The following is a 15,923-nucleotide window of genomic DNA, read 5'->3' as shown; positions in this document are numbered from 1 at the left end:
AGAGCTGGCACAGTGGAGGTGATTTACATCAATGTGTCATTTCCCTTGTAATTTCCTGTCCCTTTGGAACACTGCGAAAAAAGTCACTGGAGGTTACCAAAGGACGGGAGAAACCATAAAAGTCACCTTCCTCCCTTTTCCACCCGTGGACACTCCCATTGGCTGGAAATGTTGTTCATGGGAAAACAGTAGTTTTTAATGCTAGCACAAGAAGTTTCTTATCTCCTTTTCTTCCTATTTTACTACACAGTATCTGTTCTGAACCAGATTTCACTGCTATTACTCACATCTGTCTTTGACACTTGTCACTCAGTGAGCCTCCTCACATGCCTTAGCTATGAGGCTGCACCAAATGGCAATTATTCATTCCTCAACAATAGCACTGAAACTGACAGTGATGCCTGCACTGTCCAATACGGCAGCTCTGTAATGCAAAGAGATAGGATCAGAACACCTGCCCCCGAAATCAGGAAGGCTGTGGAATGGGATGATTTGATGAGGCCATGGCATAACTTTTGATATCCTGCAGGTGTCTGTACTGAATGCTGATGAGGCCTGTAGCCAGGCACAGACTTCAAGGGTCAACTATGCACCAGGGTACACCTGATGCAGAACTGTGCCAGAGTACACATCATATAGGTAAGGTACAGACAGAATAAAAGAACTTATAGAAATGGAGAGTCACTTGCCCTGGTTCTGACTGCTCTACAAAATTTGCATAAAATGTAGAGTTTGTTTATTTTTACGTTTTGGTCTCAAGGGCTGTCTACAAACTCAACTTGGTCCAAATTTAAGTAAAAACACCAATTGTCAATAACAATAAAAGTGTCAAAAAGGAACAAAGATGCTTGCCCTCTGACAGGTGCATCATGTCCTGTGGATTTCACCAGCATTACTTGGCAGAATTATCCAAGTAAATTTTCTGGAACACATTGCCCAAAAACCTGCCAGGAAGATTGTGAAGGCTCTGAAACCACTGAAGAGGCTCAAAACCATATTTGCTTTTCTTGTATTAATTACAGGAGATCATCTTCCTGAGACTGGGAAAAAATAGGAATGCCTGCCTGACTGCTAGGTCATCTCCTAGATGGATATCTCATGAAGACACTTTGGAATCAGCCAAGCAAAAGCTCTGGTGGAAAAATGGCCCAGTCCTGCACTCTCACTTCCAAGATATTTTTGCCATGGTACTTTTATACTCAGCTCCCTGAAGTGGCCAGGAATCGCCCTTAGATTTTTTTCGGCATCTCAGAGGCAAGCTACTGTTCTCATTCTTGTGGCCTAATCTGGGTACAGTTGCTGATCCACTGAATTCTGTTCTCTTTGCTCTGAATCCCAGAACGGTCTTGAACTTTGGGCAGTCAATCTTCATTCATTCTTCTGCTGGTGCATCTCAGCTCTGAACATAATTAGAAGTATGATTCTCTGCTGGCACCTACTCTGTTTTGGCTATGGCCTCTGATCTGGCTATGGCCTCTGATCTGGCCTCCGATCTGGCTATGGCCTTTTTGCCCCAAATAAATTTATTAAGTGCCTTCCTTGTAGCTGACCCTAACTTATGCGCAAACTGTTGGTGTGGGGTCCAAAGGTGAGGCCAGGATGCAGTTATGATAGAGAACTGAGAGGCAGTTACCAAAAAGGCTTGAACTAAATATAACCACCTTCAAATTTTATAGGAAACTCTGAAGATAAGCTCTCATTAACAAAGTTCTCCATCCAAATATATTTTTAACCAAATTGTGTGGGTCCATGGCCCTTAATAAGTACTTAGCCTCTCTATCATCTTCCAATTATTAACAACCCGAGAGCCTCATTTTTAGAAATCTGAGGACATGTGGTGTAGTCTGTTATCAACAACTCCAGGACTGTGAGGAACTATTGCTCGTTCTTAAATTTTGAACTTGAAAGCCAAGAAACAGCTGAGTGGTATTTTTTCTAACTTTTGGCAACCAACCATGGGTTGCCATTGGGTCCCATTCCTGCTGTAGTGCCCTCCCTTTCTCCTAAATCTACCTATTTGGACCCCCACAACTCACCATTTCCACTAGCACTTGATGACCTTAGTTGCATGGCCTCCCACTTGCTTCTTCTCCCATAGCATCATCTTGCCTCCTCATTGGGTACTATGAATTCTCATAGTTTTTGTCTTTTTCTACCTTCTCTATGTAAAGACCTCATAGACTGATCCATGTGCTAGAAGATGTGCATACCAGCCACCTATTTTTCTCTTCTGTGTGCACATGCGCTTTGTAACAATAATACTCCACAATTTGTTTTTATTATAACTATAAAGTTCATGGTTTTGGAGTTGGAGTATCTGACCAACCAAAATGGATAAATCCTGTGCATCCATTAACTGTGTTTCTGTGAATAATGGAATGTGCAAGAGACCTAATGGATGAGAAAGATAATGTAAGCACTGGTGGTACATTATGGGTATGATCCTATGCAGGTTAGGACATGGAGTTGTCTGTCAAGAAGAACACAACTTTAATATACCAGATTATGGATCAGAATATGCCATCTAAATCAATCAGAACAAAAGTCCAGCACATCGAAATATCAGTCCGCTGGAACTTGGATTGCAGGTGCTGCTTTGGCTGGGTTAGCTTTTGTTCAACCTAAACTGCTACACCAGCTGTACCTTTTCTTAGACAAGGAAGATTTGGCTGCTGTTACTGGTCTTAGTTATATCCACTTTCGATTAGTGCAACGCACTGCCAACAGACCTCCTTTTGAAAAATGCTTCAACATCGCAATTTATACAAAATTCAGTTATGAGCGTTTTGACTAGGGTTGATCAAGTGACTCCACCATTGTACCGGCTTCATTGGCTCCCAGTCTATTTCCAGCACTGTTTCCTTTATGGCCCTAATTGAAGCTAGAAAAGCTGCACTTCATGTCCAGTGCTAGGCATGTTTCAACAGAAATAAAAGCCAGCTGGGATATGCTGGGCATTCTCGGCCATTTTTCTGTGGTGGATTTTTACATGTGCTGAACTTTTGTACTGAATGATTTAGAGGGCTTTTCTGACCCAAAATTTGGTATTTTAAAGTTGTGTTGTTCTTGACAGATAGCTTCATGTCCTAACAGTATGTAAGTTCAAACCCTATGGTGCATTGCATCAATAAGAGAAAATGCACCATGTGGGAGAACACATGTTGAGAACATATGGGGTCTTGAGTTAAAATGAGTAAGCAATCAATAAATTAATAAAAGAACTGCAACTGAAGCTGGCTATAGTTCTAATTGTCTGAATCTTCCATGAAAAACTGCTGCCTGTATCTGAAAAGACTGAAATAAAATTCCTTCTACAGGTTTCATGCTTGATTAACATGGTAGGTATATAACCTTGTTTGTTTTATAAAATAAAATATAAAGCAATCAACACCAACTGTGAAATGCAGTTTGAACCCATCTCTGTTGATTGCATTCTATGCTGCAACGAAATTAAACAATCAATATTCAATCATTTGATATTTGCATACATATACATAACAAATAACAGTAAAAATGAGCATCCACTATCAATTTAGGACAAGCATGTTCTGAACAAAAATGAGCACATAGGCAGATGTCTCAAAATGGCATGGGGAGAGCCTATACTTTAAATCTGTTCTTAAAAAAAGCTTTGAAGCCTAATGAGCAGATAGTTCAGTACGCTGCCTAATGCTTTATCAGTTTAAAGGAGCATACATGCAAAGCAACTTTATAAGACTAGTTACTCTAACAAACAGATTGGACAGTTTCCATGACTCTATGCTTTTTGGCTATACTGACACCATGTTATTTGGCTATATTAATAAACATTGCAGTAATCAATGAAATACATTTCTAAATGCTTAAGGACAGTTTGATTTTCTGGATTTATGTTCACTATACATTAACTGATGGCAGTTGGTTCCAAAGATTTCTGTAAATTTGACTTCTTTTAAATAATTCATACTGCCAAATAATAATCCCTTGAATATGTTTCAAGTATAATTGTAACAGCCTGGATCCAAACAAGGTAAAAATAGAAAGCAACAGTTTTATTTTCTATTTTCCCCAAGTGTAAATGTGGAAAAGCTGTAAACAAGCAATCCTTGGCAGTAATGTGCTAGAATTTGTGCTTACTTTCTCCCTCCATCCATCAGAGGAATTAAAGATTTTTATGTGACAGAGCTGATGTGTTGATCAATAAAACGACAACAATCATTTACACTGAAAAGTTTAGCGCAGTTCCAAGAATCTGCATTAACCATGCTGGGCAGTTACAGCAGAATCAATAGACAGCCATTGCACTTAGTGAAGTGCATAAATAAAGTACAGCAACATTTTTCTACCCAACGATGAATACAGATTAAGGCAACAATCCAAGTAGGAATTTCTCCTGCTCAAAGTTCCTTGGAACTAACATTTTGATGTTCCTGATCCCCTCCTGGCCATTTTAACTTGATAAAGCAAGTTACCAGTAAGGAGTTCACTGATGTCCAACATAATAAAGAATATGCCATTTATGTATTTTATTGCACTTATATATCATCTTTCCAACCAAGGCAGTTTACAAGAATTTAGAATTTAGCCATGAATGTAAGAATAGCAAAAACTAAGTTTTTATTCTTATAACTACTCTGTAAAATAGGTCATTATATAGTGTGGTGTAGTGGTTAAGAGCATGGGACTGGGACTCAGAGGATCTGGGTTCGAGTCCCCGCTCCGCCATGGAGCCAACTGGGTGACTTTGGGCCAGTCAAAGACTCTCAGCGCAACCTACCTCACAGGGTTGTTGTTGTGGGGATAAGATGGAGGAGGCGTATGACGTAAGCTGCATTGAGCCCTTTGTAGGAAAAAGGCAGGATATAAATCGGAAAATAAATAAATAAAAATAAAATAAAATAAAATAAATAAATAATTGTATTCCCTTTGGGCCAGTCTTACGCATGACTTGCATTGGTGCTCAAATAACAACTGAGGGTAGCAGAATAACATCATGGGAAGTATACGACTTGACTTCTGCACCTGTTGCCACTCTTCTGCTTTAGCCTGCACCCTATGAAATTGTGTTTTGTCAAATGAAAGAAGTACAGGATATACATGTAACTGGCCATCCTGTTTTGTCCTAAGGCCACCTAGTGTATTTACAGAGAATATGAGATTTATCAGCATTGTCCCTAAGTATGAGGAAACGTTGTTTTCTATGGACTAGTCTGATTGCCACAGATCATCTTTACTCTAACTGAACCCATAGATTTTCATCTTACTGTTAATATCTTTGAAGTTGGCAGGTGAGTAATTGACAAAGATTAGGCTCCAGTAGTACACCACTTAGCGCAGAAGAATTAGCACACAATTAGCACAGAAGAAACATGAAGGCAATGAGTTGCCTTTTTTGATTGATGTTTCCTTCTCCTTCCTTTATCTGTGCTGCATCCAGAATAACATTTGTTAATTTTACCTGGCAATTAAAAATCAAAGAAGCATGCACTTTTGGACTAAAAATCCAAACGTTTGGGTTATGTCCAATGTCAATTTGACTTACCTAACTTAAGCCCCAGTCCTTTCAATGGGCTTATTCTAAGTAAAACTAATATGGAATAATTCTGGATCCCAACCAAGGTGAGAATAGGATCATCCATAGTGCAGCCTGTTAGTCATCGTGCTACATGAGCTCCCTTAAAATGCTAAACAAGTAAGATGTTATGTATGTTGAAGTGCATTCCTTTCCTTTTTATCTGGATCATGTTGCATTTTAAATATACTAACTTGTCCCAGCTGATTATCTGAAATAATGGTGATTAAACCCACAGGTAGGGGAAAAAGTGTGGTTATTGAAAACATAGTAGAAGAGAATAAAAATAATGATGCACACTTGAACTCATAACACTGCAGTAAGCAATTACCTTAAGGAAGCCACCCACATAATGGTACTCCAGCTTTGTTCTTTATTTTCAAAGACTAAGCTTTGAAATCCTCTACACAATACCTGAACACTCCACATCAAAGGACTTTCTTTCTTGTCTGTTATTTAATTTAATTAGAGATAATGCAAACATGGATTTAAACACTGATTGCTGAGATAGAAAAGAATCCCTAGAAAACACTGTCAAGAAATTAATCGATTTTGTTTTAATCTTGTAAAGCTTCCCTCACACCACCATACCTGACTGGAGCGCCTCTGCTTTGTGCAGGTTTCAACAGAACTGTCACAGTACTGTCAGTTTGATTTAAAGGTGTTTCCAGTTCATAGGGTGGCATAGAAGGTGCTAGAAATATAAGAACAGAGGAGGCAGGCGTTTAATTTTTACCTTTCATTTATTTTTTACAATCTTCTCTTTAAAATATCTTTCTAAACGACAGATGGACCAATTTAATGATATGAGTTAAAGTAGATCCTTGTGTTCACAAAATATATGCTAAAACAATTGCTAAATTTGTAGCAAGTAACTCAGTTATATCCTTTCTCTGTGGACTAAACACTTAGAGCTCATGGATAACTAGTTTCATGTAAACTGAAGAAACACTTCATAGTAAGTTTTCACATGGATTATTGCCTTCAACTGGCCTCAGGGGTTCTTACATGGACAAAAACTAAACTTAGCAAACAATTATCATTGTATTAATAGACTTAAATAACCTTTACCAGGATTTTATGGTGGTTATTGTGTATTTCTAGTTAGGTTGTGGTTATTGTGTATTTCTAGTTAGGTTGAGTTAGGATGCAGCAGAACTATGTTGCAATGGTTTCACCTTTACTCATATAGGTGATCTCAGCAGGTGTCACTCAGGAATTATTGCTGTGTCCCATGGTAATTGTATTAAAGGGTTTCTCAGGCTCTATTTTTCCCTCCATGCTTTCCAACATCTACTTGTTGGGACAGGTTGCCTGGAGAGGTGGGCTGAGAAGGTGTCACAATATGTGGTTGACTCCTACCTCTACCTTTCTTCTTCATCAAATACTCGTAAGGCCATTCATGTTCTGAAGGGGTGCTTAGGCAGAGCAATGGATGGGATGAGGCCAATTCTCTGACATTCAATCCAAACAAGACAGCGATGTGTGTTGTGAAGGCTTTTTCTGTCTAGTTAGGTGGTATTCAGCCTGTTCTGGAAGAGATGTCACTCCTCCTCAAGCAGGGTGGGCAGCTTATGATGCCCCAGATGTTTTGTTTTACAACTTCCATCAACCCTAGCTTCCATAGCCAATGGGGAGGGTTCTCGGGAGGTGTCATTGCTGCAGTCCTGCTGGGAATGCTTTCCCATGAGCAGGTTATTTGCAACAGAAGAGAAGCTGCCATCGGTATCCACTTCTCTCTTTGGGCAAACAGCAGCAGGCAGGGAATCTTCATGGAGGGAGTGTTCAACCCATCACCTTCCCCAGTCCTTATCTCAACCTGCACTTTACTTTAAAATGTGTGTGTGTGTGTATTAAATATGGACAAACTGTATACCTATCATCTGGTTTAACTTCCAAAGGCAAAAAACTCAGCAATAATATATTTATTTATTTATTAAAACATTTTTATGCTGCCCCATTCGCCGAAGCCTCGGGGCGGCTTACAACAATAAATTAAAAAATAATTATAATATTAAATTAAAAAAATATAAACATTAGAATAAAAATATATTTGATAATATATATTGACTGATACATATTACACAGTGTGGGCATACAAGGACACTGAATTCATGTATCATGAAGGAAGAGTGAAGGAAGAGAGAACACAAGTGTATCATCACTTTCTATATGTGCTTAGCACAGTTAAAGATATTGAAGATATGAAGGCCTGGGGAACAAAAACAAACAAAGAATGAACCCAGGAAAAAAAGGGAGAGGTGGGGGTATATCGGAAATCATTCAATGAAACAAGATCACCCATCCCCTCCTTGTTTCTTTTGGGGTACTTTTGGAAAATTTGAGGAAAAAACATAAAAGAAGAGCCAGAACAAGTGATGATTTTTATTAATGCCACTTGACTGGCGGTGGTATACAGCTGCTGATTGTTAATCTGTGTTGAAGTTTGGCTTTGATCCTGATAGGTCTTGTCGCAGTTTGTAAGTGGGACTGTAACACACTCCTATTTGTGACAGAAGCTGGTGTTTTACATCAAAGTGTTTAACATTGTGTGTGTGCACATACATGTGCATGCACACATGTACACATGGTTTTACATTTTTTAAAATCTTGAAAATTAAGATTTTAAAATTTAAAAATACACAAATTTTATTTTATTTTTTAAAAAAACTATAGACTGTATATATAAATAGAGACTTTTTGTGCAACTTGTATGCATACAGGGTCTTTATGAAAGTATGCAGAATGTGTGAAGGCAATAGAAAGAACCTCATGTAATTAACCAATTTGGGGAATGACAGATAGATTGTTTTTCTTTTTTATAGAGTGGCAACTGACAGAAGATATTAGGAGCATTTTTCTGAAAGGAAATTCATTTACACACCAAGCATGCTAGTTAATGGAGAAAATATAGCTAAACAGAATAGAAATGCTGTTTGATTTAAAATAATACCTGATATCTTTGTGGTGAATTGACTTAGAACAGGAGGTCCAAACCCTTTGGCAGTACTGGCTCTTACTGTGAAGGAGTAAGTAGTCCCAGGATACAGTCCAAAAAATAAGCAGAAAGTTTCATTCCCATGCTTTAGAGCACGCCCACTTTGATTGGATAAATCTATTTCTGGGTCAAAGGAGCTGACAGCCTTGTAGGTGATCTGCAAAACAATGGAAAAGTTATAAAACATCCTAAGAAGCTGAACAAATATTGCATTTTTATCCAGTAAACCCTTCTGATGTGTGCACATAAAATGTTTATGATAAGTTATCTCATGTCTCTATATGCTTCAAATCCAGGATGCAATGAGGAGACACAAGTGCAGATGAAACTGCTCTGCGTTATTACTTTTATAGATACGGAGGCTTAGAGACTCAGAACTATAAAGGTCATACCTCAGACTGAAGCTAATTAACCACCCAGAGAGCCTTGGCTATTGAGCAGTATAAAAACCACGGATAGATAGATAGATAGATAGATAAATAAATAAATAAATGTTTTACATAGTTCTCCTTGTTCTTCTTCTTGCTTTAAACTGCATTACTGTTGGCTTTGTAGAAAAAAAATACAAACGCAATGAAACCTCAAAATCCAGATTTAAATTTGAAAAAAGTATAGCTACATTTTAAATGCTCTGTACATGAAACGTATTAGTGAGAAATCCAAGTAAATTCCTCCATTGTCTAAATATATGAGCTATGATAAAATGGTCACAATAATGGTGGTAATTATGATATGGAAAACAGCTCTACCCAGAACCTTGAAATTCTGGGCTATTTCTTCAAAAGAGACAGAGCTATAGGATAACAGTGGCTGCACTATAATTTCCACTAGAACAACTGGAATAATGTGGTTTATTGGTACAAGAAGGGCTATTGCTGAATGGCACTCAAAGCCTAACTGTGAATGTTATTACTGGGGTAACATGCACTGGGTCAGAACTGGTATATTCTGTACCCTGCAACTGTTTACTAACAATCATCAACTGTTTACTAATAAAATATTAAGTTAAAAGCGGGTGTTCAAGAAAACACTTAAGGGCACAGAGAATGTACTGGGATGTTGGCATGCATGCCTGCCCTGCCCATGAATCTAAGTAGGCCTATCCCACCTTCTCCTGTTCATGCTGCCATGTTGAAGTAGCAAAGTCTGAACAGGAATTCCATCTGCAATCCCATGAACAGCTGGGAGCCTTGATAAGGCAGCATTCACAGCTTGGCCCTTGTTCTGACCTTGCTGGCTGAACACAGCAAGATCTGGAGTGAAGAGGTGGGGGCGATGCATAAGGGAAGGGGCCAACATACATGGCGCCATCCAAGTACTCATTCTGAGTCCTCCTGTGTTCTCTGGAGCACCTCCGCCTGTTTGTGTCTTGTTTGCATCACTTTAATTTCTGAGCATTTATCTTAATTTATTTCAAACCATTAAATGACTCTAGACAGTCATCCCATGCTGTCACCAAACTTCACCGTTGTCATTTACAGGCAGGTGCTTTGTTGGTCTGTCATGCACATGAGTCATCTTAATTCAATCAGATTTAGATTTCATAAATCTATTATGCAAGTTGAGTAAAAGAACACAAAAATGCACTAAACAATCCCACCCAAACCAGATAGAAAAGTGTTTTGAAGCAAAAGAAGGCACCAACTAGCTAACATATATTTGAGTCAGGATACACTTATAGACTGTTCCTAAGTCTAGACTTTTGTAACTTATTATGTTTTCATGGACTTTGCTTCTTTTCAAAGAATTGCAACTTGAAGCACACAAACACAACCTGCAATAGTAACGAAACTCATTCTACATTGTACAGGTCAACTACAAGTTAAATTAAGTACGACTCAGAAGTGACCCAAGGTAAGCTCATAATTTATAGAAGCTCTCAGTTTTGACCTCTGGAATTAGAAAAGGTTACCAGTAAGCTGAAAACTTAATTCTGAAGAGAGTGTAGGTTTTAAAATACAAAGCACAATGTTTCTGTGTGTCACATAAATCAGTTTCAAGCTTGAATAATTCTGTGCTTTAATACATCAAGCAGTTACAGCAAAAACCTGCAGAATTTTTCTGAATTTGCCAAAATATGTTATGACATAGACTTTAAGTGGCAAATATGGCATACTTGTATTGCTCTTGTATTATTATTTATTTCATTTCAATACTGCCTAGTAGCCAGTATGTAATGCAAAGCGAAGTAAGTACAACATAAAATCTGTAACATACTAAATGTAAAACAATTCAAACAGGCTAATACATCCACAATAAGATGCTGGATCCAATAGACACAACAGACAGAAATGCCACATCATGTGCATTAAGATGCTTAGAAGCAGAAGATACACTTAACGTGGCACAAAAAGTGGACTTCGATGCTGAAAACTGTCCAAAAAGTTCCTATCTCCCCTTTTGCCACTTTCTGAGATTCCATAGAGGAGGCACTTGCAGGAAGCCTTGTAATATTTGTCATAGCATCTGGGGATTTTTAAGTTGGGAGAGGCACTCCATCAGGTATTGCGATCCATAGCTGTGTAATGCTTTATATGTTATAACCAGCACCTTGAATCAGACTTGAAAACATACAGGTAACCAGTATAGGTGGGTCAGAACTGGTGTTACGTACTCAGAATTTTAGTCCTTATTACTAATGTGGCTGCTGCGTTTTGCACAAGCTAGACTTCTGAACATTCTTCAAGGCCAATCCCACATGGAGCACATTGCAATAATCTAACCTGGAAATTACCAGAGCCTAGACTCCCCTGTCAAGATAAGGGATTAGCTGGACTACCAGCTAAAACTGGCAGAAGTTACTTCAAGGCACAGAGGACACCTGAGGCTCCATGGCTCCAGGAGAACCCCATGCTACTAACCTGCTTTTTTAGGAGGAAATGCAACCCTATCTAAGACAGGACAAATACCCTTCATCTAGTCAGAAAAACCACTCAGTAGCAGTATCCTAGCCTTATCTGTATTGTGCTTCAGTTTACTAGTTCTTGTCCAGCCCACTATCTCAGCCAGGCACCTCACCTAATGAAAATGAAAGGGAGAAACTGATGACAGCACACTTCAAAACTCCCAATCATTTTATATGTAGCATGGGGGACAAAAGTCATGGTTGAGGATCCTCATGATAGGGTCAAGCTCAAGCAATATGCTCCAAATACCACTTTCTGGAGTCATCTATATAAATAAGAGTGGAAACACTGCAATGGAGTATCCACAATCCCAACTCAGACAATTGCCACAAAAGGAGTTGCTAGTTGATGGTGCTGAAAGCCTCCACGAGATCAAGGAGAATCAAATGGGTCACACCTTCTCTTTCTTTCTCTCAACATAAGTCAGGTTGACTAAGGCTGTTTCCATACCAAATCCAAGCCTGAACTCTGACTTAAATTGTACTAGGTAACAGATAACCACTGTTCTCCAAGTATGTCTGAAGCTCGTTGGCCACCACTGATACAAGGATTGTGCCCAGGCAAGAACACTTATCACTGGCCTCAAGTTGTTAAGCTTTTCAAATTCAAAGGAGATTTTTTTCAGGAATGATTTCCCCACTGGCTCTTCAAGCTGGCTCAGGATCACTCTTCTTGACTGATTAAGAAGCATTAATCACCTCCTTGGTCCTGCTGGCTGTTTCCTCCCTGCCAGTAGCAAAGGAGGGCAAAGATCGAATACAGATGTGCTTGCTAACTGTTAGAAATTCATCTAGGACAAGGCTGCACTCTGGATACCTCATCTGATTCACCTGCTGTAGTCTAGGTCCTGATGGATGCAAGGTATTTTATCTTGGATGTACCTTATCATAGCAGGTCTTTGATAGGACCATAGTTACCTCATAGGCTTTAGTTAGGGCTTAATTCCGGCCTCTTCATGGATCTTAGATTCTTAGGGGCTATCTTCTGAGATCTGTCAGCCAGTAAATGCACGTTTAGTGGACTAACTATTGGCACAATGCAGTACCATGGTGTCATTAACTGGGCTAACAGAGCCATCCATCTCAGAAGACCATTGCATTGTGGGTTAACTCCCTTATGCCAGAAGCAGGCACCATGAGCAGAGGTGTCCCTCCATGACCACACAAAGCTATTAAATGTGAAAGCTTGGGAGGATGCCATCATTAATATATTCTTATCACAGTGAGATACATCAGAACACATCTACATACCTGATAAGTTGTAGGTCATTCAAATACTGTTCGTACCAGTAGTCACATACTAGGATCCATACGGCTTATCAGCCTCACACAGGATGCCATGATGCTTATTGCAACCAGATGGCAGTGTCAGCTTTTCATAACATACTATGTGTATAGTGAGGGGCTTGATTTCATTTGTTAATCACTATGCTTCCTATGTAACTGCCAATTTTCATTTCAGTGAAGGAATATGTATATATTGATAAGGCAATGAGGTGTTGCCTAAACTAAGCATAAAGAAACAAATGGAAAGGTGCTGCTGTTATGTATTGATTATTGCTTTTTCTGGCTGGTGAAAGCAGGTTTGTACATTTGGGCTACTGAAGTAATGGTTCTCAAAGAGAGAGGCTGGGTACCTATGATAGGATTTCAACTGAAGAAGTATTACTCAGGGTCTAATGTTTCCTTTGTGGACAATGCCTATAATCAAGGGTGTCTGGATTATCTAGATCCTTTTCAGTTTGGCTTCTGTCCTGGTTAGAGAATGGAAAGTGCTTTGGTCAGACTAGTAGGTAACGTGCACCAGGATATGGCCTATGGGAATACCCCCACTGACTCTCCTAGACCTCTTAGAAGCATTGCTATAATGCAGCATGGTATCTTTTGGGGTCATCTGAAGAGGAAGTTGGAAGATAGGACCTAGAAGGCAGTGCTGTGGGGACAACCAGTCTTTCCTTTGGCTTATGAGAATATTTCCTTGAGACATATCAGAAATTATTAAGCTAAATTTGTATATGGTGATTAATCTAATGGGCATGGTTTTAAAGTTAAACTTGCATGAATATCATACCTTATGATGAGTATCAAAGCTATTTATGCTTTATGTGGGATTCCTCTATATATCCCTGGCAATTATTTTCAGTTTGTTGTTTCATAATTATTTCTGTTGTTTATGTTTGCTAAATTACATTTATATCTTGTCTTGTCTTAGTCTATCTCTGCAGTCCGCCTCAAATCCTGTGAGATAGTTTTGGCTCAGAGACTGGCCCAAAGCCTTCTGGTGAGCTCCATGGCAGAGCGGGGACTAGAACCCAGATCTCTTGGACCCCAGTCAACACTCTACCTTGTTACACTACAAATATTCCTGAAAAATGCAGTTTAAGGAGTGTGGGTTTATCTTTCTAGATCGTGATATCATCAGTTTTGGTTTTTTCCTCAGATTAGATTTTCCACCATGGCCAATTTCTGGTTCATTTCTGTCCAAATCTGTATAGAATTGTGCCTTAAAAGACTGAAGCAGTAATACTGGAAAGGTAAATGGCTACCTCCTATAATGCAAAAATCTAAGACTTAATTCTCAATATTTGCACAAATGACACCATCCTCAGAGGGAGACACTACCCTCAGAGGGAGAGTTATAAGGTCTGTCTTTTTTGGCAGTATTTATGAAGCATTAGTCTTCTCTTTCTTTTATTTAGATGTTTTGTTTCTGTGAAATGCACAATAAAAATTAATTGAATGTTCAATTTTTATTGGATGCCCCATACATTCCTTATCAGTATAAGGAACAGCAATAATAAGGCCTCTTCTATAATGGCATTAACTGCACAGAAACCCCTTTCATGTGAGTTCTTTCAGTCCTCAACACTTTATGGCTTCAGGTAGTTAGTAAAAATGTCAGTTTAGGAAGGCCTATGGCCTACCTACATCTGACTATCTTATTTAATCTCGTGCATCTATGAATAATCTTCCCAGAGACTGTCATGATAATTTTGTGTGGCATGTTAGGATTGATTTGTTATGAGTGTTGGGTATTACACTTGTTTTTCTGTAAGCCAGCATGAATACTCTCTTTGGCTTTTTTTTTTTCTTTTGGAAAGTGCAAGATCCACATTTTAAAATAAAGAAACAGAGAAAGAATATAGCCTGAAAAATAAAACTATCACCACTAGAAACCATAACTACATGTGTAGAAAAAGGCCATAGTTTAAGTGAAAGCTCAGGACTTCAACCAATATAAGATGGATTCCTGCTAAAACAGACTGATCTGCAGGTAGAAGCTCCTACTTGAAGAGGTTTATGGTAGGTAGAGAGCTCCATTTAAGGATCAACAAATAGAAATCAGCAATTAAAGAAGGGGAGAAATGGAAAATGAGGGGGGTACAACATATTTTATTGAAATGCAGCCTAATATGTTTCAGGTATAAAACTCTTCTTCAAAGGCAGTTTCTCTTATAGAATACCTCTACATTTATAACTGGTGCTTCCCACTCATTTTTGAAAGATTACGGACTTACATGGCCTAAGCATAAAACAAATTTCAAGAACAATCACCTTTTGATTACTGGGAAGAGTGTACTTAGTTAAACTAATGAGTTAGTTTCCAGGAGGATAGATCTCTTCATAATAAATTATCTTTTTATAATAAACTTGCCTGCAGAACAGCACTGACAGCTTTGTAATACGAAATTAGATATTTTTCTTTTCGTTTATATCTTCGAGGCATGTGAGTTTTTCATAACATTTCAACAATACTTTCCACAAGTGAAACAAAAAACATAAATATAAGGGTAGTTTGGTCAGGTAAGAAATTTAACAGTGATTATGGGCTGACAGTGTAATACACACAAGTCCTTTGTCGGTATTTTTTGACAGATATTGAGGGCAGAGGTTCCATGAAGCAAAGGAATACTGGGAGGTTTTCTAAGGGTGTGTGTGAGAGAGAAACTAGAAATTCAACATGAAATTTTGTTGAATTTACATTTTAAAAAGCTTGCTGATTTTATTTAATGCCACCTGTATTATTACGATAGCTCTACAGAACTGCAGCAATGCTGCATTTCATTCTCTCGACCATTCTTACCCTTGAGTCATAGTCTAGTGGGAGCTTTTGTTAGCACTAAAATACTAATCTATATAACTATACAGAATAATATTAAAGGCTAAAGCAAACACAGTTTAAAAAAAAAACTAATCCTGCTAACATAGTTGCACCCTGTCTAAAGTAAACTTTCTTATATTAGAAATTGTGTGGCGTAAAAACATTGGCCTCGCATGTCAGAAGGAAGGAAAGACATGTGATGTGGAAGTTCAGTAAGGCCATAGCTTATTTAGACCTCCAATTATAAAAGGGATTGGACTGCAACATGATCTTTACAAAGTGCTTCCTAAGAGAACTCAGCTTAGGTTTCAGTTATTCAAGTTCTGCCAATCATACTGAGAAGACCCCCCACACACACACGCACACA

General features: G+C 38.5%; 1 protein-coding gene across 19 annotated transcripts in view; it reads right to left on the bottom strand.

Annotated features, from left to right (window-relative positions):
* The window catches only part of PTPRM (protein tyrosine phosphatase receptor type M), a 504,993-nt gene that overhangs the window by 222,081 nt on the left and 266,989 nt on the right, over nt 1–15,923 (bottom strand). For all 19 annotated transcript variants that reach the window (XM_044426600.1, XM_044426602.1, XM_044426601.1 and 16 more), the window contains exons 10-11: nt 8,505–8,706; nt 6,143–6,245 (exon numbers count right to left, since the gene is read on the bottom strand). In XM_044426600.1, coding sequence (XP_044282535.1) covers nt 6,143–6,245; nt 8,505–8,706 — 305 coding nt within the window. The remainder of the gene's footprint in view (nt 1–6,142; nt 6,246–8,504; nt 8,707–15,923) is intronic.

The sequence above is a fragment of the Varanus komodoensis genome, unplaced genomic scaffold (genome assembly GCF_004798865.1).
Source record: "Varanus komodoensis strain SLA01 unplaced genomic scaffold, ASM479886v1 scaffold17, whole genome shotgun sequence".
Taxonomy (NCBI): domain Eukaryota; kingdom Metazoa; phylum Chordata; class Lepidosauria; order Squamata; family Varanidae; genus Varanus; species Varanus komodoensis.
Note: the sequence above shows the minus strand (reverse complement) of the source record. Positions and strands in the feature narration are given on the sequence as shown.